At 38.2% G+C, this 27,834-nt stretch overlaps 3 protein-coding genes across 8 annotated transcripts; 1 reads left to right on the top strand and 2 right to left on the bottom strand.

Annotated features, from left to right (window-relative positions):
* Nucleotides 1-98: 98 nt before the first annotated feature.
* On the bottom strand, nt 99-6,278 carry LOC144642642 (substance-P receptor-like). 4 transcript variants are annotated; one of them, XM_078501658.1, is made up of 4 exons: nt 6,022-6,278; nt 4,358-4,510; nt 2,256-2,340; nt 99-1,132 (listed from the first exon to the last, which is right to left on the bottom strand). In XM_078501658.1, exons 3-4 carry the CDS (start codon nt 2,281-2,283, stop codon nt 126-128), a joined length of 1,035 nt encoding a protein of 344 aa, XP_078357784.1. In that variant the 5' UTR covers nt 2,284-2,340; nt 4,358-4,510; nt 6,022-6,278; the 3' UTR covers nt 99-125. The 4 variants fall into 4 exon arrangements, with proteins under 4 accessions (XP_078357784.1, XP_078357785.1, XP_078357786.1 ...); XM_078501659.1 differs by lacking the exon at nt 4,358-4,510 and having other exon boundaries at nt 6,018-6,278; XM_078501660.1 differs by lacking the exon at nt 4,358-4,510 and having other exon boundaries at nt 2,256-2,306; nt 6,030-6,278.
* Nucleotides 6,279-7,529: 1,251 nt separating this feature from the next.
* Nucleotides 7,530-14,620, top strand: LOC144642626 (uncharacterized). The gene is made up of 4 exons (XM_078501647.1): nt 7,530-7,704; nt 10,362-10,509; nt 11,301-11,471; nt 14,327-14,620. Exons 1-4 carry the CDS (start codon nt 7,653-7,655, stop codon nt 14,481-14,483), a joined length of 528 nt encoding a protein of 175 aa, XP_078357773.1. The 5' UTR covers nt 7,530-7,652; the 3' UTR covers nt 14,484-14,620.
* A 30-nt stretch (nt 14,621-14,650) lies between these two features.
* Nucleotides 14,651-26,581, bottom strand: LOC144642594 (galanin receptor 2a-like). Of its 3 annotated transcripts, none has more exons than XM_078501586.1 (3): nt 26,352-26,581; nt 18,457-18,533; nt 14,651-16,871 (listed from the first exon to the last, which is right to left on the bottom strand). In XM_078501586.1, exons 2-3 carry the CDS (start codon nt 18,476-18,478, stop codon nt 15,679-15,681), a joined length of 1,215 nt encoding a protein of 404 aa, XP_078357712.1. In that variant the 5' UTR covers nt 18,479-18,533; nt 26,352-26,581; the 3' UTR covers nt 14,651-15,678. The 3 variants fall into 3 exon arrangements, with proteins under 3 accessions (XP_078357712.1, XP_078357713.1, XP_078357714.1); XM_078501587.1 differs by lacking the exon at nt 26,352-26,581 and adding an exon at nt 24,302-24,412; XM_078501588.1 differs by lacking the exon at nt 26,352-26,581 and adding an exon at nt 21,503-21,602.
* Nucleotides 26,582-27,834: the final 1,253 nt, after the last annotated feature.

Raw genomic sequence — 27,834 nt, 5'->3', positions numbered from 1 at the left:
TCATCATTATCATCATCATCATCGTCATCATCACCGTCGTCATCGTCCACGTCATCATCATCATCGTCATCGTCGTCATCACCATCGTCATCACCGTCATCGTCGTCATCACCATCGCCATCATCTCAGAATGGCACCAGTTTTATGACAGTTTCTTTAGTATTCTTGCGGAACGGAACAGCATCTTTCTGCAGGCGATTTGCAACTATTTCTCGAAATGCCTTTCGATACGATCCACCCAGAAAGACTACCAGAAGCGGGTTGATTGCACTGTGTGAATGACAAGCCCAGAATGACAGAAGGATGACCACGTGAGGCAGGACTTGGTCGTACCAGAAGTATGTCATCAGATGTATGACGTGTGCAGGAAGCCAACATAGTGCAAAGGCAATCACGAGTATGATGAGCATCTTGACAGTTTTCCTGTTATGGACTTCCCTCCTTTGAACTGACGTACTTGAGCGAATGCCTGGCCTTTTGTGCTTCCAAAGCCTTCGGCAAACAAATGTATACAATGTTGCAATGAACAGCAATGGGATTATGTAGAGAAGTATAAAAACGAGGCAAAAATAAATCTGCAGGGTGAACATGTACTCGAACTTTACTGTACAATAACTGTTTCCGTCTGGAATCGGCACGCTTCCGTATACCACCAGATAAGGGCTCATAAGAACGAAAGAGTTGCACCAAATAAAGGAATAGCTTATTTTCGAATTTTTGATAAAAGTGCGGGGTTTGAAAGGAAGCACAATGCAAAAGAAGCGATCGACTGCGATTAGGACGTGAGTGAGAATCGAAGCAGCGATTGACAAGGCCAGCAAATATTGCATGATTTTGCACGTGACATTGCCGATTATCCCAGATATCCAAATGTTCTGTAGAAACAAGTACATGACGCAGTAAGGCATGGCGAAGAACGTTATCATCAAGTCGGCCACTGCCATGTTAGCCACCAATAGATTTGTGGTTGTCCTCAGATAAGGTGTTTTGAAAGTGACGTAAATCAACAGTAGGTTTCCAACCAGCGAGATGATGAAGATGATGACGTAGGCAAGCGTCATACCAATCTGAAGATTCAGGGGAATTCGAATTTGCAAGAGCTCGCTGTGGTTGCCAACACTTCCATTAGAACCTTGTTAAACAAAGAAAAGAGTCAAATATTTTAGGTTAACGATACGATATTACTAATGACTAAATATCAACCACTATTTAGCATCTAAGTCTTTTAACAAAGAATTATTGTGTTGCTGGTTTTCATTGTCAGACTACTTGAAATTTGCAAACCATTAAAAGAAGTTAAGAATTTGAAATGACATAGGAGAAGAATAAATAACCTGTTTGATAGAGTCTCAGGCCTGCGTGGTATTCATGTCACGGGGATTTCGCAGATGTTTAGTCTAAACTGTTCTAAAATTAGTGGTAGGCAACTCAACCCATAAAAAAAAAACATTATCTTTGAACACCTAAAGGACGATATAACACAAATTTTCTCTTCTGGTAGTCCAGTCCCTGAACTCTCTTCCGCGTGTTCTTTTTGGGGGCTGAACCCAGGCGCGCAAAGAGAGCGTCTAGGATAACTTGAGGGATAGTTTGGAGGGAGTATAGACAAATTTAACGAAAAAAAATATTTAAGTATATATATCTCTCATCTGTCACCAATTAAAGCCGTTTGTAAATCTCAAATATTAGTGTCTATGTACCCATTGAATATTCTTTCTTCGCGCTTGGCGTTTTAAACGCAACACAAGATCCAGTTTAGTCCAGCCAAAACTGGAGTATATTCGGACATAATTTCTACGCGATATCCCCTAACTTCAAACGTTGCGTTTCACGTTCGCATCTTCAATTTTCAGCTGAAGCGAGCTGCGTGTTTTGAACAGACTGGCAAGAAGTCTTAAAAATTATTTTGACGTTTTGAAGCTTCTCAGAGATCTCCCAAACAGAGAGGTATTTCAACGCCATTTAGCGGAAAAATGTGCAGAGATGTCGCAGATGGTCCTAGAAAAAACGGTTTTCTACGAACTTCGTTCTCGAAAAACTTTCCACTTCTAGGAAGAAATATGTCCACCTGACGGACAAATATCTGTGCACGGTTTTAATGATTATTTTGCTCCTCTAGTCAACGTAACGATGGTACTAAATTAAAGTAATCAAATTCACAGGTTCGCAATAGACTTGTAGGGCTACCGTTCGTGTCATTTTTATTTTATAATTCTCGGGCATAATGTTGTTTTTTTTATTAACAGTAGACTTACCATTATAAAGCGTTTCAAACTCGCCCATCACTATCACTTTTCTTGCAAGATCTGCAGGCAAGGAGTGCAAACAATGGGTTACATTCTTGTTAAAGTTGAAGGTTTAAACAATTTACAATTTAATTAACAATTAACTTTGTATCTGGAACCACTTTCAGAAAGTATATTTTTCACTTGCTTTACCATCATGTTTGAGAAAACGACAAATTAACAAATACGTGTATGCTAAAATCAAAGTTATCTGTGATTATTTTTTTACAATTTTGTTTCTTGACAATGTTCGTCATGATCACTGACTGATGCATTATTTAAACATGCTTTGTTCCACAAAAAAACTATTGTGCATGTTTGCCTTTTCTTCCAACACCTTATTTTAGTCTTTTTACCTTTTTGAGTTTATTTAAGTTCACTCAATAGACTCTTCCACAATTTCTGCCGCCATCTTGGTTGGGGGGCAAACACGGCAAAATTTACAGTAAATGTGTGGGAAAAGGAAAAGCGAGGAGTTCGATGCCCAATAACAAAGAAAATTAACATTCTGCAATTCCTATGAATTACAAGGTAAAGATAGCTAGCAAAAGATTTTATTGATGAATTTTGAAGGGCACAGCTACGCTGGGAAGCGAAAAATCGCATTTTTTAGTTGTTGTTTTTTTTCATACAAATGCTTATGTTTTTCCGCGCAAATGGCGGCTCGTTTTTCAGACAAATGTATGTAAAAATGAAAAAAAAAGTATTTGCGGCTTTCCTTGCGAGACTACATTCCCAAAATTACCAATAAACTTGTTTACCCGGTATCTTGAGTTTGTAATTCAAAAATATTTCGGAATTAGAATTTTCCGTTAATTATTCGACATTAGATTCTTCATTTTCCCATACATTTACTGTGAAATTTCCTGTGTTTGCCCCTTACTAAGATGGCGGCAGAAACCGTGGAAGGGTCTATTGTATTCTAATTAACCCTACGCGGAATCTTATTCTTTTTATCTGTAGAAATGATTTTATTCTAAATTCAGCTTAAAGCTTTAAATTTGGTGCGGTGTTTGGTTGAAAGATTAAAGGGTATTGTTATCTTAGCGTTTTAAAAGCTTTTTATTTACTTGATTATAAATTAGTTTACGTTTCGTGAATTAAATGACGAATTCAACTTTCAGACGGGTCACAGTTCTTTCCTACACATGAAAAAGTAATTTTAATTAGCTGAATCCCTCGCTTCCGTTTTGCAATCTCACCGAAAAGTAGGCTTGCTTAATTAAAACGAGAAAAGTGGAGGGGCGCAACGTTTATCGAAATTTGATCAGTAGCTACTCAAAATTGGGGATGTTATTAAATTTGTTTTTGACACGTAATTAGAAATACTGTAAATGTATAAATGTTAACAACATTGCGTGAAAACTGATCGATCAGTATTATACAAAATTAACATTGCGTCAAAGGTAAAAGGTTGTGTTGTTAAATAAATATCTGCGGCTTTCCGCAAATTTTCTCCCCACCGCCAACAATCTCCGGCCCGAGGCACGGAACGCGACATCTCATCAGTAAAAAGGAAATTTCCTCATCTAAATTTCATCTTAAAAAAACTGCCGACTTAATTCAATGAAGTTGAACAGGAGCAAAAGAAGGTTTTTGTATTACTAGAACATGAGGCGCATGCGAATCTAAATGTACAAGCGACAAGCGATTTAGTTTCATCTTACAATCCCCATTTTTATGATCAGAAAATAAGGAAAATGGTCCGCTAAATGTCATTTAAAAATAACTAGATCTTCAGTGAAATTAGATCATGGATTCGCATCTAAATATTGATATGGTAACGTCAAGTGATTTCGTTTCATTCTAAAAATGCTCTTATTTTTTTTCTTGATAATTTATTCGGAAATAAAGAAAATTACTCACAGCTAAAAGTTTTCTTTAAGAAATAAAAAGCAAAACAAAAATCGAAAGCATATAGTCACTAAACGCTGGTAAGTTCGATACGATTTTATTTGATATTTGTTTTTGTGATAAAAATAATTTAAGCGTGTACGTGGCAGATTTTGCTGGTAAGAGAATGAAAAGGAAATGTATATGAAAGACAAGAATTATCTAGTACCATACACTACCTGCAATTCCACAAAAACGGCGTTATAAAGTTGCTCCGTTTAGAATGTTCGTCCTACTGGCGAAAACACTAACGCAGCGCGCGCGACACAGCAAGTAAGCTCAGTGCGTTGAAGACATCGCCTTTTTGGCAACTTGAGAAGCGGTGCGCGTACCTTTATGGATTGAGAGAGAATAATTGGTTGGTTATGTACACAAAAGGTGCTTTTTGTTGGTGCCAAAAGGTGCCATTTAGCTCCGGCGAAACACGAGCGTGCATAGAACCTCAAGCTATCAATTTATCCTCCAAAGAAGTAACGGATGCGATAAAACACTGCGGGATCGATAAAAGACACAGGATGAAAAAAGGGGGGCTTACGAAGGATTTTACGGATTACAGCTAAATGGAATTTGTGAAGTTGTGTGTTTGCAAGTGCGGGTTAAGAAGAAAAGGAAAACTGGAGAAAAGCCAGCTTTGTGTACGCAGCTACTAAAAACCATATTGTTTCATTTTTTTTCCGAAGAAAATTAATTGGCATTTATTTACTTTTTGATTTACTGATGTCATAAATGTCGCGATCTTGAGGTTATGTTTAGACTGTATATTTTCCCCGCAGCCAATTCGATATAAAAACACTTGAAAAATAAAGTTAAAATTAGATTTCTAACAGCGAAAACACGGACGCGCGAAGGAGGCAAATACATATTTTAACTATTGACCTAATGTAGAATCATATCGGAAAAAAAGAGGAAAAAGCGCTAAGAAGCAAGTTTGAAAGAAATAATATAGGCCAGACGGTTTGGTGAATTTTTAAAACTGAAGATCCGTTAACTTATCATTTTGCCAAATCTTTTTAATTTAGTTTTGGCCTATCTGAGTTGCTGCAACTTCAAAGTTAATTGTATTTTTATATTGTCGTTTATTCGACAAATCTCAGGGTTTTTTATGGAATAAGCAGACCATTTTTACTATTTATCAGTATACTTAGCACGGCGGAAAATAAACTTTTTAGTTGCCTTTAACGAATACAATTTGACATATTTACTTGTTTATTTTGTAGTTATCTCAGGTTTGACGTTTTAGTGGAGAGATAACATGAAACCTTTACACAAATTAACTTAAAAGTCCCACTAAGATGCGAAGCTTAAAGGCGGCATAAAAGATTAAATGCGCTCGCCATTTTTCAGCTTACGAAATGAAATAAGGATCAAAGGATATTCTACAAACGCTATGGTAATCAAATGTAAATAATCAGATACAGGGAAATTAAATGGCTTAGATTGAGAAAGATCAAACGCGGTTAAATACAAAGGTTCAAAAAAGTCGTTTTTCTTCGACTGAAGATAGCGTTTTTATAACAGTTTTTACTAATCAAGGGCGAATGACGCTTCCACGAATTCGTTAGAATTAAATTCCGGATTTTTTTATGTTTTCATTTTCAAGGATCAAATCCAAATTTTCGTTATTTTTATTTCAATAGATTTGAGCATTCAGGAATCGGACATCAGGAATCGGAAATTAATCGACAAAAATCAATCTCGCTCCAGACATTTCTTGATTTTACAAACTATACAGAGAGTTTCAAATATCTGAAAGCCATCTTTGACATCTTTGCAGAAATCAAGAGAACTTGATCATATTTGATTTTCAATTTGAGCTACTTCCAACTCCCCCTGACTTACTTACTGACTTACTATCTTCTTCGTTACAGCCGGAGCATACTGCAGCCTTTCATCGCACCCAGTATTTTGCTTTCCGTTTCACTTGTTCCCATAACATTCCCAAGTCCCCATATTCTTGCTGGATTTTCCTCTTCCAAGACTCCTTTGGTCTGCCTTTCCTCCTGAGGACAAGGGACAGGCGGGTGATTTTACTGGCAGCTAGCAGGCTTCATGAAAGTGTGACCAATCCCTCTCCAGTTTCTTCTCCGGATGAGCAAACGAGCGGGACACGAAACAACTGTTTTGTTTCCATGTGCAAACAGGGAAACATTTGTTGCGGACTCAAAATATTTTCTGCAAAATCAGAATCTTTTTTTAATTAATTTGCGTCTCGGACATAAATTTTGTCTCTGCAACAAATGTTGAGCGCGTCGGCAAACGGGGAAACATTTATGTACACAACAAAATGTGTCCGCATCAATTAATACCCCGAGACTCTCCCGAAATGTCAAAAAGGTCCAAAGTGTAGACCATGGAAAAATGTGGTCGATTTGTTAAATGCCCTCGTTTTTTGCCACTGACTTAAGATACGATGACTGCCACAGCTCGTTTAATTCATTTGCGGATAAAGTATGTTGTTCCTCCCTTGCATATTCCCAAAAACTTGGATGCTTAGCTCACCGGCAGCTGCAAGTATTTTTAGTATATTTCATTCTTTCTTGACAAGTTGTACTGTGTTGATGACGATGATGAAGAAGATGATGTGGTTGTTTTGTTGTTGTTGTTGTCGTTGTCGTTGTTGTTGTTGTTGTTGTTGGTGGTGGTGGTGAGATGATGATGATGATGATGATGATGATGATGATGATGACGAGTATCACAATACCTCAATGGCTACTTTGGAGTTAATAAAAGGTAAAAGCCCCCAAATAGCAAACCTCATAAATGCAGGAGGAGACGAAAAAGCAAACGACACATACAGAGACCTGCGACATTAGGTACAAAATTACCAATACAGTACATGAAACGGATACAAAAAAGGAAGAAAAACGGCTACACATAATTAAAAATTAATCTAGTATAAGTAGTCATTTGCACATAGCCCAAATACTGGCGTGTTTGATGGGCGAGTGTTGGAGTGGCAAACCTAGAGGGCTGAGACGAGAGAAAGAGAGTGGGGAGCGAGAGGAATTCCCTTCCCCTCCCCCTCACTCGCTATTCAGCTTCACTCCTACTCCCTAGGACGCTTTTTCCTCTCTTCCCATTTTCAATAAAAATGGTTTTGCACCAGGCCTCGTTTTGAAACCGAGTCTAATAAGCGTTACGATGGAAATAAACATTAGGTACACATAGGTAGCAAATTGTATACATTTCGACTCTATCGCTATGGTGAAAAGTTATTCTGTCAGCATCTTTGTTTCAAAATCAAATATGTCAGCAATTATTTTAGTTTCAATGACAAAACACGTCAGTTTTTGTGTATATAAGTTATATTGCGTACGTGCGAGCTAACAAAAGTTTACTTTACTAATTTAAAGTCTTTTCAGTGGTTATAAAAGTCACTTCCACAAAGTATTGCACTACAGAGATCCTAGCTGAATCCAGAAGACTTCTGAAGTATAATCTCAAGGAAATTCCCGCAGATAAGAAAACAACAGAATGATTTTGCAAGTCATTTTGTTCGTTTTTGTTGGCAGTGTGCTGGCAAAGGGTACGTTGTTAGTTGTATTAACGTACGGCGGTTTTATGGCTTTTGTGGTAAGACACGTTCTTTTTTCTAAAGCATCGCACATGAGCTAAGCGAAAAAAATCTGGGCAGGAGAGAAGTATTTTGCTATTAAAATTCCTGGCATGCTAAAGAAAGGCAAAGATCATAGAAATATTTGAAAGAGAGTATGTATAGGTTAACTTGTACACATTACTTAGTTTTTGCCAAGAAAATGTTCCTACGTCAGTATATAGCCTAGATATTACTGCTTTCTTATTCTGAGGTTGCAAATAATCTTATTGGATAATATTACAAGTCTTAGGGTGGTTTCAGTGAGATAAGCCTCTGGGCTAACTGCATAAAACAGAACATTAACTGATTTGTGCCCAATGGTAAATATCATCAGGAAATAAGTGCTTTCAAATCAGGAAACAAGAATATGCATTTTGTTATTCTACGGAATATTATCCACAAGCAAGACGGTTTTATCACCCATGGCCAACCCTTAATTTAATTGGCGGCATTCTAGACTTATGGGAAAGGTTCGTTCCGAAATTCTACCACTTTCTTATAACGATTGATCGATGTAAATATTCTCTTTTTAATTATGCTTTTTTTTTTTTTATCCCATTTATCTCTTTGAGGATAGATTCTTGTACGAAATTAACGAAAATAAAAACATCATGAGAGAAAATAAGATTCAAGTCAATTGCAACTTCAACTGTTCAGCAACAGTTTACTTAATAAGGGAAATATACAATTAACTAACCTAACCTTGAATCCATCTAAATGTGGTCCTAATGAAGTCGCGGATAAAGCAATCATTTATGAATATGAATCTAGTGATGACTAAATTTTGTTTTTCGTTATTTTTAATTTGAGACTAGTTATAAACTCAAGTAATCTTTCAGTTACAGGCTTTGGAAATTTCACAGATCGATCGTTGTTTCTAGTTCTGTGAAACGCGTTTCGTTTTTATAACAACGCCGTAACACTAGTAACAATCTTGAGCCCCAAAATATGTGATTATTAGGTTCACAATAATTTCTTTATGTTTACGTAATATAAAAAAAATATTTTCTTTTTCTAGGAATATTGAAAAATTAATATATTCTCGGAACCCCAATTTTTTATTATTGTCACATACAAACGCAATTTAGGCCGACTCGAAGTAAAATAACTAAATGCTTACTGAGACTGTGTTTGCTTTCTCGAGTCAGTATGACGCAAGGGGAAACTATCGAAGTCCCTCTTTTATCATTTTTGCGCGTAGTTTCTATAGCTGTGTCGCATCAAAAAAATGTATGAGTTTTCCCCAGGTTTAACCTGATTCTTAATGAACGTGTAAAAATATAAAACTATTTGCATTTGTTTTGGCAAATTTGCGGTTTTTTAGGTGCCAGCGGCATACCTCACTTATTAATTTGGAAGTTCAGTCCGCGGGTCAAAACCCCATACATACACGTGTTATTTGAAAAGCTCTAAATTGGAAGTAAAAGATATTTTATTACTATAATAGGGCAAACGTTCACAACTTTAAAAAAATGATGTTTCCAACAGTGTATGTCAGTGTTCACAAAGACAATCAGCAGTCACGCCTTCTTGTAGTTTGTTGTATGGAGCGAAAAAAGCGCGGGAGGAAAAATGGCCGTGGGAAATCTGGGGACGAGATGCGCGACCCCAGATTTCCATGGCCATTTTTTCATCCGGGCTTTTTTTTTTTGTTTGATTTTCTTTTTTTTTCTTCCTTCACGCGTACATACTTAGAAAAAAGGATGGACTGCTTCTCTAGTCTAGTTTTCACGAAATTAGGTTGTACGCCTGCCAAAAGTAAACAGGAGATATAAAATTCGGTTAAAATCACTATAAAGAACTGAAAGATCAATTTCATAGGTGGCGGAGCAGGGACAGGGGGGCATTAGGAGCTGTAGCCCTTCCCCCCAATGTGCTTGGCGGGATAATATGGTGCAGAACGCATGCAATCTGTTAAGTTTGTATTTGACATTACCTGTGGCATCGGTGACTTCAGCAGTTCAGCGAGTACATTCTCTGCCCTACGACGTCTAAAGAGCAACCCAACTAAAAAGCACCATCAAGCAGGATCGTCTGAACTCACTAGTTATGCATTGTCAAAAATCCATTACGGACACACCAGTCACCGTTAAAGACATTTTGGAAAATTTGAAATTTTTTCACCGGAGGCGAGATGTATGCGCTTGGCTTAGAATACGATAGGACCTCCACATTTCAGAACGCTTCGCCGCCTCTGACTTTTAAAAAGCACTGCAAATGTAAGACACTCGTTTTGCACCAATCCGATGTACTAATTTTGCCACTGGTAAAATTGTTCTGTACACATGTAAAAAAAAGGTAAAGCAACTTTATTTATACACGGTTTGTGTTTAAAGCTAGAAGCTTGTGGGGCCGTGTATATAAAACAAATACTGAACAAATATAATATATGAAATAAACATAACAAGGTTAAAAATCCCAACTGGCAGGAGGCAGACCAGTTGGCTATTTACCAGCATGACCGAGGATTTGAACTCGGGACGACCGAGAACAAATCCAGATAGTGGTCAGAACGGGACTTTCAAATCCGGCGCTCTAACCACTCGGCCACACTGCCTACGTGTATTTAATTTGTATTTAATTTGCAGATCCATCTCACGGCGGGTGGAAGCAGATCAGTGTGGCTGTCCCAGTCTGCGTAAAGCCAAGAGATGATGGTTATGGCCACCTCTCATACCACGGCGAGAGTAAGCTGGTTTCTGCGCTGAAACTGAAATATGTTTCGGGCGACATTAGGTAAAAGGAGATCCATGTAATTGATTTCTTTTATTTACAAAGTCCTTACTTTTTTAGCCTGTGATCCCCCACCCCCTTTAGCATTATGTTAAACACCAAAGCTCTGACCCGATAGCGAATTTTTGACAGAAAAGCTACACTTTTTCTCTGCTTTCAATACACAGGGGGGGGGGGGGGGAGGGGGGCGCTGAATTTGAACGCTTCTTATTATTTTTTTTAAGATTCAACCAAACGCTGCCAAACTTTGCGACTTTGTCTAAAATTTATCTGGGAATAATTTGTTAGGACAGGTTGTTGTCTCGGGAACTTGACATTACCATAGGAACGGCACTTTGACAGACATTTTTTCCCAAATTTGCAATTTTTGTGTCTCTATTAATGAAAATTAACTGCTCTACAGTTATTTTCACCTATTAATGTTTTGCGCCGTTTAATTGACCCTGAGTACTTTTCAGTAATTTTGGCCAGTTTTCTGACATTTTCAATTATGTCTTCTAAGTTTCATTGTCATTGCTCCCCCCCCCCCCCCCCCTCCCTGCGTTTATTTCACTATAAGGCGTACTCCACCGGTCTGCGAACGGGATTATCTACGTCCTTTTCTTATTGACCAGGGGGATTTTAATTCTTTGGTTTTGGGTTGCATGACACTCAATCGAAAATCTCTCTAATAAGCTAACAATGGCACAGTTTCTCTTTGCCGATCATTTTATTAATTTAGGTTGTGTACTTTCTTGAAATATACGGAGAGCTTCAATCTTCACGATTTTTCTCGTGTTAATTGCTTCACACAGATGTAAAAGCAACGAGGTGTATAACAGCAGATGGGGCTGTGCTGAGCAAACTAAGTATCCGCTGAACATCATCGTCACAGACGCATCCAATCACGTGATCTTTCCGCTGCCAGAATTTATCAAGAATAAAGCGGCCGGGATGTGGTATTACATGCCTTTGGTTGATGCAGAGTAAGAACGGCTAATATAATAAAAACAATCTTACATGAGTGTAACAAAACAACAAGGACATTTTTATAAGTTGCATTTTGTATTCAGAACGTTGTGAAAGAATGACTACATGGCTAGCGATTAAGTTATATTTCCTGTTAGTATAATTTCCAGAGGTGAATTCAATTCTAATTGGTCGAAAAGCTCGGACTCGCGCTAGGCGGTGAATATGCCATCTGAAGGTTTGGCTACGAAGCCATGCCACGTTTGCCATCCAAGCCAGTGAACATGGCGGCATTTGCTGAATGAAAATTTCTCTCATTTAAAAGAAATCACTCCAAATCCTGGATATTTGAAACTTTGGGAATTTTGCAAATTTACTACCATAGGCTTTTGGACTGAAAATATTTTCAGAGATGGTTTTCAAGGCATTAGAATTGATCGTAAACAATCAATCAATCAATCAATCAACCAATCAATCAATCAATCAATCAATCAATAAATCAATCAGTCAGTCAGTTAGTCAATCGATAAGTTAATTGGGCAATCATCCAATCAACCCATCAACTCATCAATCAATCAATCAATCAATCAATCAATTCACTTTATAACATAGCTAGCAGAGCCGCGCAATCAAATTCAGTATATCACGTGAGCATGGAAAAGATCCAAAAAGTGCACGCTGACAGCCTGAGCATGGCGAGAGCAAATCACTGCCAAATATTTTTCTCTCGCGCGAGTTTTTGGGGCGGGGTTTAAAACTACATTTCCACCCGCAATGTTATAAAACAATTAAATTAGTTCATGCTTTTAGCTGTGCACTATCGAGATATGGTGCACTTGGGAAGTTTGGAGAGCACTCAAGAAGCTAGACTTGATCGCGGCTATTGCCTCGAGCAACTCTAACCCTACTTTCGTGCTCTCCAAACTTCCCGCCTGTTCCATAACTCGATAGTGCACGCTAAAGCATGAACCAGTTGTTAATCAGGGGCATCCAACGAGACAGTTTTACTATAGGTGTCGGAACATCGTTTTTACGTTATAGGTGTCATTTTTGTGCGATTTAAAGCCTTATTTTTAAACGCTAAGAAAAGCGTATCTTTTCGGATACGCTAGCTGAACTTTCAAACTTCAGAAAATTTTAGGGAACGAAATATCATTAACCGAATTTACGAGCCACTGTTGCCTTCTCGAAAATCGTAGCTGGTCTTTTTACGTACCCAAAACGACATTTTCCTCTCTCCGAAAACAACAGGCTTAACTTTGTCCTTGTCATGAAAGTTTGAGCTAAAGAAATGTCCAGTTTTTTCATCACACTTTAATCCGAAATTCGTAGGCGATTATAGGTCTTCCGAACAGATATTCACCGAAACGGTCTGTTGGGTGCCCCTGGTGAAAGGGGTTACGTCACGAGGTTTTAGCAGATTTTTGATCCAAACTGCTCTGAGATTAGTGGTAGGCAACTTTACCCATGGAAATCATTATCTTTGAACATCTAAAGGAAGATGCAACCGTTATTTACTGTGAGGGATCAAACCACGCCTAAAGATATTGATTTTTTGAAGACTCGCCGAAACCATTTGAACAAGCAGCTATTTCAACAAGCAGCTATTTCAAAAGAACTAGTGTTCAGGCGGGGGTGTGCACAGGAGAGGGGGTTGGGTACGGCCACCTAGCCTCCAATTCCTCTACACTACAAAAAAAATATAAAACATTAACCAAAATAATCTCTGCATAACCTAAACGATGCCCAAAAACCCCAAAGGCAAACACAAAACAACCCCTCTCATCAACCCAATTGACACCACTCCAACTCCCCCCACCTCACCAAACACGCCCCCCGCCCAGACCAACTACCCACACTTACACTCCACCTCCACCACCACACACCCCCCCGCGCCTTCGCCTCCCGCCCGCCCCGGGGGGGGGGGGCGGGGGGGGGCCCTCTGTCCGCGCCACCCGGCGAGCTCCTTCTCCTGTGTCCCCTCGCGCTCAGGCCTCGTCCCGCCTCCCCGCATCTGCGCGCGGCGCGCTGTGCAGTCCCCTTCGTCTCCGCGTCCCTCCCGCCGCGCCGCCTTCCCCCCCGGCGCCCCCCGCGTCCCGCGTGCTTCTCATCGCTTTTTCGTCGCCTCTTTTTGTCCTGGTTCCGTTTTCGCTGTCACTCTTCGTCGTTCTTTGTGTGGCCCGGGCCCTCGTTTTCGTTGCCATTGGTGTTTCTCTGCTGCTTACTAAATTCGCTCGGGCTTTCTTTTACCGCTTTTCACTTAACATTCAGTCGTAGTTGGTCTCATTTTTTGTCTGCTGAGTTTCCGTGCATTTTTCTCGGTCTCGTTTACTTTTGGTGTCGTTCTTTTGTGCGCCCCCGTGCGAGCAAACACGATCTCCTCGTTTGCTGGGGTTCTTCTTTCTCGCTAGAATGTTTACTTACAATTAAACGCTACGAGGCTTTCTCTGTTTCTTACTCCTTTACATTGCGTCTTTCTTTTGCACGATCTCATATTTTTTTCTCTGGGTATCTTTCCGTTGACATTTTTTCGAATTCTTCGTCAAACGATTTACTTTTGGTTACGACCGTTCTTCTGGTAGTGCCCCCACTGTGTAAATAGTACTCAGCAAAATATACCGTATCTTCTGAGGAAAGAAAAAAAATTAAGCCTTAATGTTTCAAATCGTAATCCATTCCCATCCGAGCTGTCCACAGCCAAAGATACTTGTTTACAGTTTCAATGTCTAATATTGCAATTGTTAATGAAAATGGACCATTAGTTTTAGGTTTCTTACGACCCAATTATAAATTTTGGCTGTTCAGAAATTTGGTAAAAAGCCATGACAAAGCCCCTTTAATTACCACACATACTTTTTTTATTTTTCGTTAGATGGTCTGATGAGCTTGTCTTCGCGGATTTTGGCCATCCGTTCTACCTAAAGGAGGGTGACAAGTTGAGGTTCTGGTACGGAGAAGATTTGATGAAGTACGCCGACAAAGATAACCAGGGGCAGGTCTGTTTCCAGGTCCTCGCACTTTTCGTGTAACCATGGAAACGTGTTGTCTCCATGCTTAAGTTCACCAGGGCTTTATGGTAAAGCAACTGATGTGAGGTCTATATTTAACAATGTATTGAACGCAGCTTGGTTTTCAATAGATAAGGTTTAATAAAGGGAATATTATGAATCTTCGAGTCGTTTCTCATTCTTTTTATTTTTATTTTTTTTCTTATTTTACAATTCATCCAAATCGCTTTACATTATGTTATGTTTATTGAATAAAGTGCTGATATAAATCTGCAGCAATCGTTTCAAGCCTGAGAGCAATCTTCAATTTTTCTCCCTTCATTCTTCGGACAGAACTAGAGTAAGGCTACCCGTCACACAGAGCTACAATTAATAGAACAATTATATTGGATGAGGTTGAGCACGATAGCGTCGATTATCAAGGGTAGAGTGTCTGTTATCCAGCTGAATTGAACTACTGCGTTAGTAAATCCTGTTGTCTAGATGGCATGACATTTTGATGGCAGTATAAATTGGCTATTGCTGGTTTTCACTGTCACGCCAGTAACGCTACTGTCACGCGCTGCTAAAAAATAAATCCAAAACTATTAAGTCAAAAAAAATTCAAGAATATTACAAGTTGTAGAAAATTACTACATAGACAACGTGTCCAATTCTCAGGTCTGTACAGTATTCCGTATTTGCCCGCTCGCGAAGCTGTGTTATCATTCGATTGTGGCAAGTTTATATGCAACAATATTATATGACCGTGTCTCACAAGGACTTTGATTGGTTACATTCGATATTGAACGCGGTCTATATTTTCCCATCTATAGACTGCGTCTAGACTAGTCTAGGCTGTTACATTTACCATGAAAAGTTACAAACAACAAAAAATATAAAAACATTGGCTTGTTTCTGCTAAAAATACTGAATGGGGGAGCAAAAGAACGTTTCGAGAAAAATGGAATGAAAACAAGCAAACTTTAGCAAATTAAGTTCTGCTCAGGCATATAACATGAGTACAGACCTCGTTACAGGACGTTCAGTTGGTAATTACGAGCTCGGTCAAGGTTCTCTCATACAGACTTCCTGCTCGGCTAATAAGAGCAATGAAAAAAAACGTAGCCCAGTTCCTTTCTTTAATTTTTACTGCGTCATTGATTTTATTCCTATTTTTACTCTCTATATGGCTTCGTTCGTAATGCTTTACTACATTGCTATATTATGTTTTTTACTAATCAGCATTTGAGGCATGCACGTATTCAGGCTCGCCATCTTTAAGTTCTTTAACTTTCATGAGACTTATCTGTCTGACTGCCGACGAATCATTGTCTTTCTTGGTCTCGGATAGCTCGTACACCCCTCTTCTTCCCAACCCTGCAACTGGCACGTACTCCATGGACATACCCTGGGTTAGATTCGTGTGCGAGGTCGTATTGCTGCCCCTGGATCTCACCAAGTTCCCAGCGGGGCTAAAACAGCTCCTTAGGACATCGAGATAAGCGCGGCGAAAGTTACGGTTAAGCGCTATGTACAGGTAAGGATTAATGGCTGAATTGGCGTGTGAGACTCCAAATGCGATCAAACGCATCAAAGAGGGAGTTTTAAGGTACAATTCTTCATTAAAGAAGATGAATAAGTGCATCAAATGCGCGGGGAGCCAGCACAGCGTGAAAACAATAACGATGATGATGAGCATTTTGATGGTTCTCCGCTTGCTGGATTCTGCATGCCGAAGATTCGCAGCGCTCGGATTTCCAGGAATTCTACGAATCCAGAGCTTAAATGAAACGATGCTGTAAAACACAGCAATGATGAACAAAGGGAGCAGATAGAAGGAAATGAAAATAAATGCGAAAAAAATGCGCGACGCTTCCCAAGAGTCAGCGAAAGGCTCCCACTGCACAAAGCAGTGATAATTACCATCTTGCAAAAGTAAAGATTTGAAGCAATAAAGGTAAGGCGACATTGACAGGCTAGACAAGATCCAAATTACGCTGCTCACCACGGAAATTTTACGAATCACGCTGGAGCGTTTAAACGGGTACACCACGGCGAAGAAGCGATCCAGCGCGATGACGACTAACGTGAGGACGGAAGCCGCGATAGACAACGCTACAGAAAAATGCAGTATCTTGCACGTGATCATTCCCATGATGCCACCGAACCAGCGACTTCCCACGTACATGTACGCGGCCGAGTAGGGCATGGCGCTGAATGTCATGACGAGGTCGGCTATGGCCATGTTGGCGATGAGACAGTTGGTGACTGATCTCATGTAGGGCTTTGTCAACACGATGTAGATTGTCATGACGTTTCCGTTGAGAGAGAAAAGGAACATGACACTGTAGACAAGGAATATGACGACTTGGTGTGTTGTGGACGGCAGGGCTGGCGAACCCAGCTGAGCAGTGGCGTTAAAAGAACCTGGAAGAGACAAACTATTTCAAATAGTGTATGCAGTTTAGGGGAGAAATAAGCAGGGCAATTCAGTTAGCTGAAGTCATATACCTGACCAGAAATTTAGCCGGTAGGTCAGTCGGTTTGGTCGGTCGGTTGTTCGGTCCGTCTGTCTGTCTGTCTGTCTGTCTATAATAATAATAATAAAGACTTTATTTAAAATGAGGGTAACACTAAATAGCAAAGCTAACAAACCTGTGGCCCTCCCTAAAAATTACACTAGAATATTATAAAAACACTATATACATTGAAAATTGAATACGAATATGCATAATTCTGTCTGTCTGCCTGCCTGCCTGCCTGACTGCCCAGCTGTCCTCTGATAAAGCGGGGATTCGCTACGGCGGTTTATTAACCCTTATCAGCTTCCACTGAGTTAATAATCAACTATTAGAAGTGTTTCACTTGCCCGCCTCGAAGTACAACAGTTTCTTAAGAAAAAAATACCTTTGTATTTCTGTCTGTCTGTCTGTATCATAGGACTTTCATCAAAGAACATCGTCTGACGTAGGATTTTTAAACATGCCGTTCAAAATTCACAATTTTCGTGTCGTACACGACAATCATAAGCAAGTTGTAGGATTCATTTTACAAGAAACAATTGTTGATGTAGTCACATGCAACTAAGCTGTCCCGTATCGGGCCTAACGTGCCCATACTGCATGTAGATACACGCACGCAAAGAAAGACAATTCTGTAGTTCACTTAAATTCGTCAAGTGCATGCACCTCATTTAAGCTTAATGCATGCGCATACCACGCTACGCCAGAGTCCTATATTTTGCCTTTTTCTTTCTTTAGAAGTAGCCGAGGTGGTCAGACCTATTGAAGACTATTTATTTAACCTTGAGCCTATAACAATTCTTACAAAAGGATCATCACCGGCAATTGATATGCAGCACTAAAAATAAGAAATTGTCCGATGTTTTCACGATTTTCACATGGATTCTCAACATATAATTCAAAATTGTGTTGCTGGCTAACACTTCATTGATTTTGTAGCCCACACTGAGTCACATAATAAATGTTTTTAAAAACAAACTGAGCCGGGTTCTGGCTGCTAGCAGGTACGTAACTTGAATATCACCTATCATCTTTTTCGAATATTGCGTGTTTCAATCCTGTATGTTTTAACCTTGAATTTCCTTATGACTGCGAAGGTTATCTTGACCAGTATTAGGCAAGTTATATATCAGCGACATAAAAGCAATTTTCTTTATCTTTGCACGCTATCTAGATCTGACAATAAAATTCATACAATAAAATGACTGAACAGACGCGAGCGTGCGAACTAGGGCACAATTAGAAAAAAAAAACGTTGGTTCACAAAACGTTTTTCTTTTAACTACCGTTTTCACTGTATTTCTAAGATATTTATTGAAGTTTTTTCACAATCCGGTTATTTCCAACTCAAATGCGTATTTATAGCTATAAATGTCCCTTATTAGCACAAACACCTCGCCTTTTGAATACTACAAATAGAACTTGATGAGTATTTTTGCTAAACCAAGAACCCTGGCATAAAATTATGAAAATATTGAATCTTTACTTACCGTTTGTATTGGATATATTCATTTTGTCCCTGTAGTGTTAGATTCTTCTCCTTGAATTTCGTGGTGATCGCAAAAACCTTCGAGAAGAAGTGATACCAATGTTATTAAACCTAGACTATACTATAGGTGATAATGACTGTGAATGTTCAACTGATTTTAAAGACCTTTCATTGGATAATTTCCGTGTCAAATGATACGCCCTCCGCGCCTTCAAATAAACCGATAACAGACATCCATTAAGATCGTAAAATAATTGTTATTTTTAATAGTTTTTTGAACATTTATCTTTCATATCGTAGACCTGTTTGCTCGATTGATAAACCCCTCACTAGCAAAAGTCAATAATGTGGGGTCTTGGCGATTATTCAAAAACTTGAATTCGCACGTACGAAATCCTTTGTACTCAAAAACGAGATTACTAGCCTTAATGAGAAGTCGTGTACTGTCATTGGGAAATTGCCTATAAAGAGTTCCTCATTCCTCAACTTTCAAAACTATGCTATAAACCAGAAGTCTGTCTATATATACGGGTGCGATTTGCATGTTTCTAAGCCGGTCGACAGATTGAAGAGCCATCAATGCTACGCATTTACATTTCGTTGAAAAATATTTACCACAAAATAAATACGATGGAAACCCTGGAAGCAAGCAATTGTCAAGCGTGCTAAATGTTACTGAATTTATTGCTGGTTCGTTCGTAGTTTACGGGAAACATGTCACTTTCATGCATTTTTCCTTGAAGACTGATACAGCGATGACGCATCGTGAAGATTGTCTAGCTATTTGTTTTTTTTTTTTTTTCAAAAAAATAAAAAAAAATGCGCGTTAATGGTTCTAAAGTTGTATACTGTCGAATTTCGCAACGCTAAAAGACATCAGTGGGACAGACAAAGCCTATAGCAATTGAATTGATGAATTAAGCAATTGTTTGTGTATCTACGAAATCCTATCCATAAAACATAATTGCCTAAAATGACGTCACTAAAATCAAATGCGGTTTTTTCTTTCTTTTGGGGCAAACAAAGCAGAAATTAAGAAAATTTTGCAACGTTCTAGCTTAGTCCAATTAGGATTATTGACTTCCGTTTCATTCAAAGATTATTGAAATTGCGTAAGCGAATCCTAGGCAATATTTTATTTCAAAAGCCGGCGACCGCGTGTGATGACGTCAACACTTAAGAAAAAGCGCGAAAATTATTTGTTATCGTTGTAATGTTTCTTCCTTTTCAGACCTGAGCCCTTGAGACTCCCTGAGAGTAAACAAATGTGGATATCTTGTTTACAGTGGTGATCATTAAGATATCTAAAAGCATTCATTCATATTCTATACATACTCTTAAAACTTCTCAAAGCATTCAGTGATATTCTTAACAGCTGGTCTATATGAACCGAGACCAAAATAGTTCCTCAAAGTCTGCGCGATATTAGCATTTTTTCCTCGTATAAGCGATTTGCTACTTGTAATATCTTCCCTACCTCAATTTTTATCTCTCCTAGTGCAAGAAAACGAATTTCATTGTAGTTCTTCTTTTTAGCAATATAATTCGCAGAGTACGGAACACGCGTGTAATTTGCCTCACCACAAAAAACGTCATCATACACAATGAATTATAAATTTTTCGCTTTTAATTTTGGCAGGAAATTTCATTTTTAATATATTAAACATTTCACATGTACAATAACAAAAACTGCCCCAAGCTTTCTTTTCGAATTTAGTCACACAACATTCAATCACAGTATAGTGCTGAAACGATGAATTAAACACCTGGAAAAGTATTATAACTTACTATAAAATTACTCAAGAGATGTTTTGTTCAAATGTGGGTGCAAAAAATATAAAAAATGGGAATAATAAATGTGAATTTACAGTAGCATCTTTCACATAGTGACTCTTCTTGAACCCACTGATTCCAGATCGAATTGAAATTTAGTAGTTTGGTTTTTGTGGGGGGAGGAAAAGCGGAGAACCCGGAGAAAAACCCTCGAAGCAAGGACGGGAAACAACAACAAACGATAGAAAAGGATAGGAAGAAAATCAATAACCTTTTTTTAAACCATGAACAAACTTCGAAAAGCGACATCAGGTTCTTATCGAGTCGCTGGCTAGAACTTGATGTGTCTCTCATTGTATTATTAGGCAACAAATTACAAGGGAAATCAGAAAATTATTTCATTTGTGCTCGACCAAAATTCATTTGGTCAGTGTCCTTGAATATGTTTCGGCTTTTCTGATTTGGAATTAACAAACGTCGAAGCTATAATTTGAAAAAAACTGCGTAACTGCATGCCGCCGGTTTCACGTAAGTTGTCCATCCTTTCGTCGAATAATTATTCATTCACCTGCTTATGTAGACCATTTTGGAGATATAATTTATTGCTCAAGGTTAACGAACGTAAAGATAATATATTTTATGTTGTAATATATTCTCCGAAGCCTCTAAGCCAATATATCAAAATAGACGTTCACATTATTGAGAGCTTTCTACTGTAACCTAAGTGTTAACATCCTTTTTGGTTTTTAAAGAAAAAACACATAAAAGAAAACAACCACAACCATTTTTGTTTCGCTCTTTTTTATCAATTCGTTCAGCCAATTTAATCAATTATTTTAAAACAAATTCTGAAAACTATTTTCATGATAAAAGCGAAGGCGAAACAGTTTTTGCTGGAACTAAAGTGTCTGAAAAGATATAATGGTTGAAAATGAATATAAATCTAAATACAGACAAATTGAAAACTTTAAGTGGGCAGGACATTGACGACTTTCAAACGTGTGCAAAAAATCCTTACCTAAGAACTGGCGATGAATTGTAAAGAATTTTCCCTATATCTCGTCTTATATGTATCATTTAATTTAATTAGTTGAAATTATATTTAGCATTTCGCTTGCTCGTTTTTTTCTTTACTCGCGGGCGGTGTTGCACTCGAAAATTTCATCCATAAAACACGGAAATGGAATATTTAGCAGGCGGAGACGAATCAGTCAAAAATTCTTTCCTTTCTCTGAGAATACCTCTTGAGTTAACAACAAAGACGTCTACTATACCTTGCTTAAACGTCGCCTGAGCAGAGCTAATGTCTCCTGGTCGCTGATATTTTCCGTGAAATAAACACGCGTTAAAGTTGACGCGCCCTTATGAAAAAAGGTGATTGAGCCAATTAAGTCGGCTTGATGAATAGAAAAGAAATTGTTTTTTACTTGTCATGATTAAATTGTATTTGTCATTTTGCGTCCAATCTCTAGTACATAATCCGCTTAAACTTCCGTTAAAGGGTATTTGCTTCCGATCTAAGGGCGATAAACGTTTTGCTTTAATTGTGATTTTTCTCACATTTCAACGACTGTTAAAAATATCTTAAGTGTAAAATCCACTGTTCAACGAAAGTAGAGAAGTGTATTCTTTCGTTCGATTATAAAATATGTCCCGCGTAAAAAAAAAAAACTTGAGTCTTTATAGCTTCTTCAGTTTTTTCTCTTTACATCATTGTTATTTACACAAACGATACGAGTAATATTAATAATTTTAAAGAAAAATAATAAATTTGAACCCAATGAATTGCCGTTTCCACTTCTCCCTTCGGGTTAGAGATATGTAATTTTATTTACTCGAATATTTACCGCCTAAGTTTCATTTTCTCTGCAGGAGACCAAATAGAGATTTTCAGCTCGGATAAAGGTTTTTATCCTTTCATCAGAAGGAAATTAATGGGCAGAATCAAGTGCTCCAACGGAACCCCTCTTGTAAATATTGATTTCGTTCGCAAACGACTTTTTTTTTGCTTGCTTGTGAAGTTGTAATTACAACGCCTTTCTCACAAGACCTCGCAAGGGCCCCCATGAAATTTTATACCGGTTTCCAGTGCAATGTTGTAAGTTTCCAGAGTAATTTTGAAAGTTAAGTTGTTACATCAGAGAAATGCATGTTACAAAATGAATGAATTGACTTAAAGAGAAGTTTGAGTGTTTTGGGCTTAAGAGTTATTAAAGATGTTTAATTTTATGCGTTTAATTTATACGAAGAAAGATGAGCCGTTCTTTCCAGCCTCGCTTTATGTTTCCATTGAATATAAAGATTTCGTAACTCCTTAGCAACTTTTAATTTTTGCATCGAAACTTGGCACATTCATTTGTTTGATTTTTCTGTTAAAATTAAGAGTAAAGATTCTCCTTAATTACAATGGGGACCCTTTTATGAATAGAGTTGACATAAACTGTGCAAAATGTTTTTCGAATTAACCCCACAGCCAGAATGTAAAAAATAAATTTTATCTCAACAACTTTTCTTTTTCTCGTAGATCTTTCATTCAAATAGCCCTCTAGGAGAAACTTGCCTTTCAGAAAAGACGTTATTTTCTCTGAATGATTTGGTGTCATTCAGTTTCTCGATGTTTCGCAAGGTAGTTTTTACGTCATTGGCTTGTGTAGTAGGCGGTTGGTTTCCGGCTATTTTGGTCTCTTGTTGGCTCCTACAACCGTCACTTGACAATATGGTGTTTTTGACTGATGAATGCGCGGTGCAATTAAATTTTGGTACACAAAATTAACGTGCACATGGCCCAACAAGAGTAAAATGGAAGATATATTCAAGACAAATTATAGATGCAGAAGGCAGACAAACTTACATGAACTGTGTAGCTCCTCAACGTTGCTATATAAACAAAAGGTTTGAAGGGGCTTTGTCATGGATTTTAACAGAGATTTTTGAACAACCAAAATATATACGTGTGTCGTAGGAAACCTAAAAATAATGGTCCATTTTAATTAACAATTGCTATATTAGAGCACTGAAACTGTTACCAAGCGTATTTGGCTGCGGATGGCTAGGATGGAAATGGATTACAACTTGAAAAATTGAGGCTAAGCTTTTCTAGTTGTTTCCGTGCGTCTTCAAATAAAATATATATCGATATTTACAGCCGTGGTTTGATTTCTCAGCGCAAATTAAGGTTATATCTTCATTTAGATCTTCATAGATAATGTAGTTTTTTTCCTGGGTTAAGTTGCCCTTAGCCTGCGTTGCAGATGAACAAAACCCCGGTATAGTCCGAACTATACCGGGGTTTTGTTCGTCTGCAACGCAGGCTAAGTTGCCCTCCAATAATTTCGGTACAGTTAAGAGCAAAACTCCGTGACATCACAGTGACGTAGCTCCTTTAACGAGCAAATATATGGCGGGCTCTGCATGTGCATGTACATCTTGTTACACTTCGAATTTTTAGCTCCCATCTGCAACCTGAGCCACAAAACCCACCAATTGTGCCGCGATCGAATTTTAAGGAGGGTGATTCGCAGTTTCCATGTTGCATCTTACTGTATGTGTCGCTCACACGATTTCGATCACGGAACATAATTATTCTCAGCACAAAGGCAAAGTTATCTTGGAATACAATATTTGTGTTATTTTTCAAGACACTGCACTCGAAGGGGTAGAATTTCAAACGACAAACCTAAACTTTAGATCCTATCTTGTTGCAATTGTACAAGCTCAGTCTAGTACAAGAAATCTTCCGGACAATAGTTTTAAATCGAAAAAAAAAACACCCAAGGAAAAACAAATATACATTTTTCCGAGTACTGAATCGAATTATGTACTACTTGTGACATTAAATTTCATTGCAAGTTGGTAGTTATTTGCTTTAATAAAAAGGATACGATTTTCCGAAAAATAACATTGCTGTTTAGCTTTCATACATTAATTCCTCTTTGCGCAGTAGCTCTTATGCGAGAAACAAAAGGTTTTCTGTAGTTTATGAATGACAGTGAATTACTTTTCTCGATCAACGTTTTGGAATGGTTACACCTTATCAAAGGAAGGTATAATATGTTATCATAACCGTGACTTACATCGGAGTTTTCTTGATCCTCGATTTGTCCTTTTAGGAATTTTAAAAGTCGTTTTCGGCGACAATCTGAAATTTCGTTGCTCTATATGTCTCTCGCTGAAACTTGGTGGCAAATTGAAATTGAATCGGATGCGATCAGCGATTTCCTCTGTTTTAAGAGGATCCAAATTATGATGTATTGATTCAAAATATGAGACTGACAGGTTAAAGATGGCTAATCAAATAGCAAACTGAAATTCAGACATCACATCTTGTGGAATTCTCACTCTTTTGAGACATGTTTGACAGATCAAATGATCACTTTAAGAAAATCTATTTTGATTGGTAGATAATAGATATGCATAAAAATATAATTTCCACCAATGTCACCAATGTAAGCACAGCTGTAATTTGATATTCACCAGATCAGAGCGTACTATTTAATTATAGTTTAATTATTTGCACAGTAAAGTTTGTAAGTGACTCAGAGTGCTTGATCGGCCTAGCTTAAAAGTTAAAGCAATGATTTTCTTAGTTCTTTACATCCGAAACTGAAGATATCCGTCATTTGTTTAGACTTCTTATTATTTTTTATTTATCCACAGGATGTTATGGACAACAATAGCGACTTTTAGATTACGAAATTGAGTACCATTTTTTAAACCAAATTCGTGTGCCTCCCATAATCACTCATCACACCAATCTTATTCCCAATGTTTATTTATGTGCAAGTCAGCAACAGGAAAGAGTTATAGTTCGGGGGATACAATCGTCTCGAAATTCCAAAGTCGTACTCGTACTCAATTTCGTACTCGTAGTCAAATCTAAAGGTCGCTAACACGGAAGAGCATGGAAGGAAAATTTTAACTGGTTTGCGTGTCGCGACATTTGTTAACTCGTTTAGTTATTTTGTAAACAACTTAAACGCCATGTAGTACATATAAGCTAATATACAATCAGGTCGTTTTATAAATGTGATTCTTCCATTGCGTAGAGCTAGTCATTTTTTTTTTCTTTTTATCCACCCTAACGTAAAATTCCAAAAATAATCGCACCCGAAAAAAGGTCCACCATCCCTAAAAAGATGACGATGATGATGATGATGATAAGCCTCACCCCCTAACCCTGTAATGCTTTCCATGCCATTTTAGCAACTTTAGACACATGTTTCAGTTATTTCAGCAAAATTTTTTCTCTCAGTCGCACAAAATGTTTTGCGAAGGTGAAAAGCATCGGCAAAATTTACGACATTGGCCAATGAATTATCTGTGGGGATGCCAACTTAGAACGTCAAAGATTTCTGCATTAGGAACGTTCCCCCACGTTGAAAAGAAAAGTCTGTCGATACTGAGATATTGGTTAAGTGAAAAATGGACTGCCGTGTCTAAGACAAGAAAATACATTTTTACTGATTCAATTGAATACTATTTATGACACAAAATTTCTTTGCATGTTGGTAGATATTTGCTTTAAGAAAAAATATAAGATTTTCCAAAAAATAATTAACTGTTTGGCTTGCATTAAAATTTGACCGCGGTAAAATGATAGAAATATGTAAAAAACAAGAAAAGTACTTAAAAGATAATGTTCTCATTTTCACTCTTTAAAGATTGATATTTCACTGGTGTGATGGTTTACTAATTTTCTGGAGCTTTACTAAAAAAGTTCTCTGTGCTTGAAAAACAAGTCAATATGGACTTGTCGGCGCCATTTGTCAAAGCATTCGGTTTGGTTTCGGAGCGTTTAAAAAGTGAAAATACTCGAAATGGAAATATATTCACACTAGTACTCAGCAAATATCTTATCTATCCTTGCTCATACTTGCTCTTTAATTCAAACAAAATTACCCGAAATAGGAAGAAAAACTGCCTGAGACGTTTGACCGCGGTGAATCATTAGAATATAAGTTTTTCTTTCCGCAGGCACTATATAGCTCTTATGGTAGAAACAAAAGGATTGTGTTGTATTTTGTAAATCATTGGAAGACTCAGTGTCTTTCAATTAATTGGAATTGCTGCACGGAATCGATGGGGAGCTATGAAATGCAATCACAAACGCGATTTACTACTTACCGTTTCATTGGAGTTTCCTCGCTTGTTCCTTTGTCCTTTCAGGAAAGTCGTTTTCTGCGACAATATGAAATTTTGATACTGCACGTCACTCGCTAGAATTGGACGCAATCAGAGATTTACTCTTTTAACGAGAATACAAATTATTCAGATTGAAAATATGAAACTGACAGGTTGGCTAATCAGAGAGTAAACTGAATATCAGACATCGCATCTTGTAGAATTCTCACTCTCTCGAGAAATGTTTGACTGATCAAATAACTACTTTGAGAAAATTCATTTTGATTGGTAGGTAATATAAATGCATAAATGTGATTAATTTCTACCAATGTCATCAATATTAGCTCAGCCGGCTAAAATTGATATTCACCGGATCAAAGCGTATTATTTAATTATAGTTTAGTTATTTGCATGGTAAGGTTTGCAAGTACACTCAGTGTGCTTAATCGGCCTAGCATAAAAGTTAAAGCAATGATTTTATTAGTCCTTCACATCCGAAACTGAAGATGTCCGGCAATTCTTTAGATTTTTTAAATTAATTATTATTGTTTCGATATTGTTGTTTACCCAGAGGATGTTGACAACAATATCAGAATATAAGGGGAGAATATTAACTGGTTTGCTGTGTCGCGACGTAAAGTTATTGTGCAAACAACTAAAACGCCACTAAATGCATAGTCACGTAGTTTTCCCTTCATGCAAACGTAATTTTTCTATGGGTTGGGTCGATATGCAACGTTTGTTTTAAGTGCGCGCATCTACAACTCCCATCGTAACAATAAAAAACAATTATTGAACTCGGTTCTCGCAAAATATCGTGATTTAATTGTCAGTGTCGAGCACACTGACAAATCACGATATTTTGCTCAACCTCGTCCAATAACTGTTAAATATCTCACTTTCTTAGCCAGCCGGAAAGCAACAATTATCTTATAGGTAAAAAAGGAGGGAAAAGTGTGCGTACGGTGACCCATCAGGTCGGAACTTATTCTGGTTTCAATAGCATGAAGCGACTAGGAATATTTCTACTCCCCCCTGGATAAGATGCTAGTCCATCGCAGGGTTATCCCCCGTATTAAATTCGCCGGTACCCATTTAAACCCCTGGGTGAAGAGAGGCACTATGGACGCGAAGTGTCTTGCACACCACGCAGTGCCTGGTCGGCGCTCGACCCGGACCGCTCGATCCGAAGTCCAGCGCCCTAACCACTAGGTTACCGCTCCTCCCTCTATTTCCTGATCTGAATTAGAGGTATGTATAATTCCTTTCGACAAGATTGCCACAATCCCATTTGGGTTAGCCCTTGAGCAGGCTCACGCTTGGGCACCACGCGCGCGTGCAGCGAAGCCACGAGAACGAGTCAATCCTCCACGTCGTTCTCGCGGCATCGCGCGCGTGTGCTCGTGGAACGCGCGTGTGCTAACTACGTATCGGATAGCAGGTCACGCAAGGTCTCACATGAATGGCTCACTGACCCTTGGAGCGT

The sequence above is a fragment of the Oculina patagonica genome, chromosome 2 (genome assembly GCF_052425735.1).
Source record: "Oculina patagonica isolate OP01 chromosome 2, crgOcupat, whole genome shotgun sequence".
Taxonomy (NCBI): Eukaryota; Metazoa; Cnidaria; class Anthozoa; order Scleractinia; family Oculinidae; genus Oculina; species Oculina patagonica.
The sequence above is the reverse complement of the archived record's forward strand: the minus strand, read 5'-3'. Positions and strand labels throughout refer to the sequence as shown.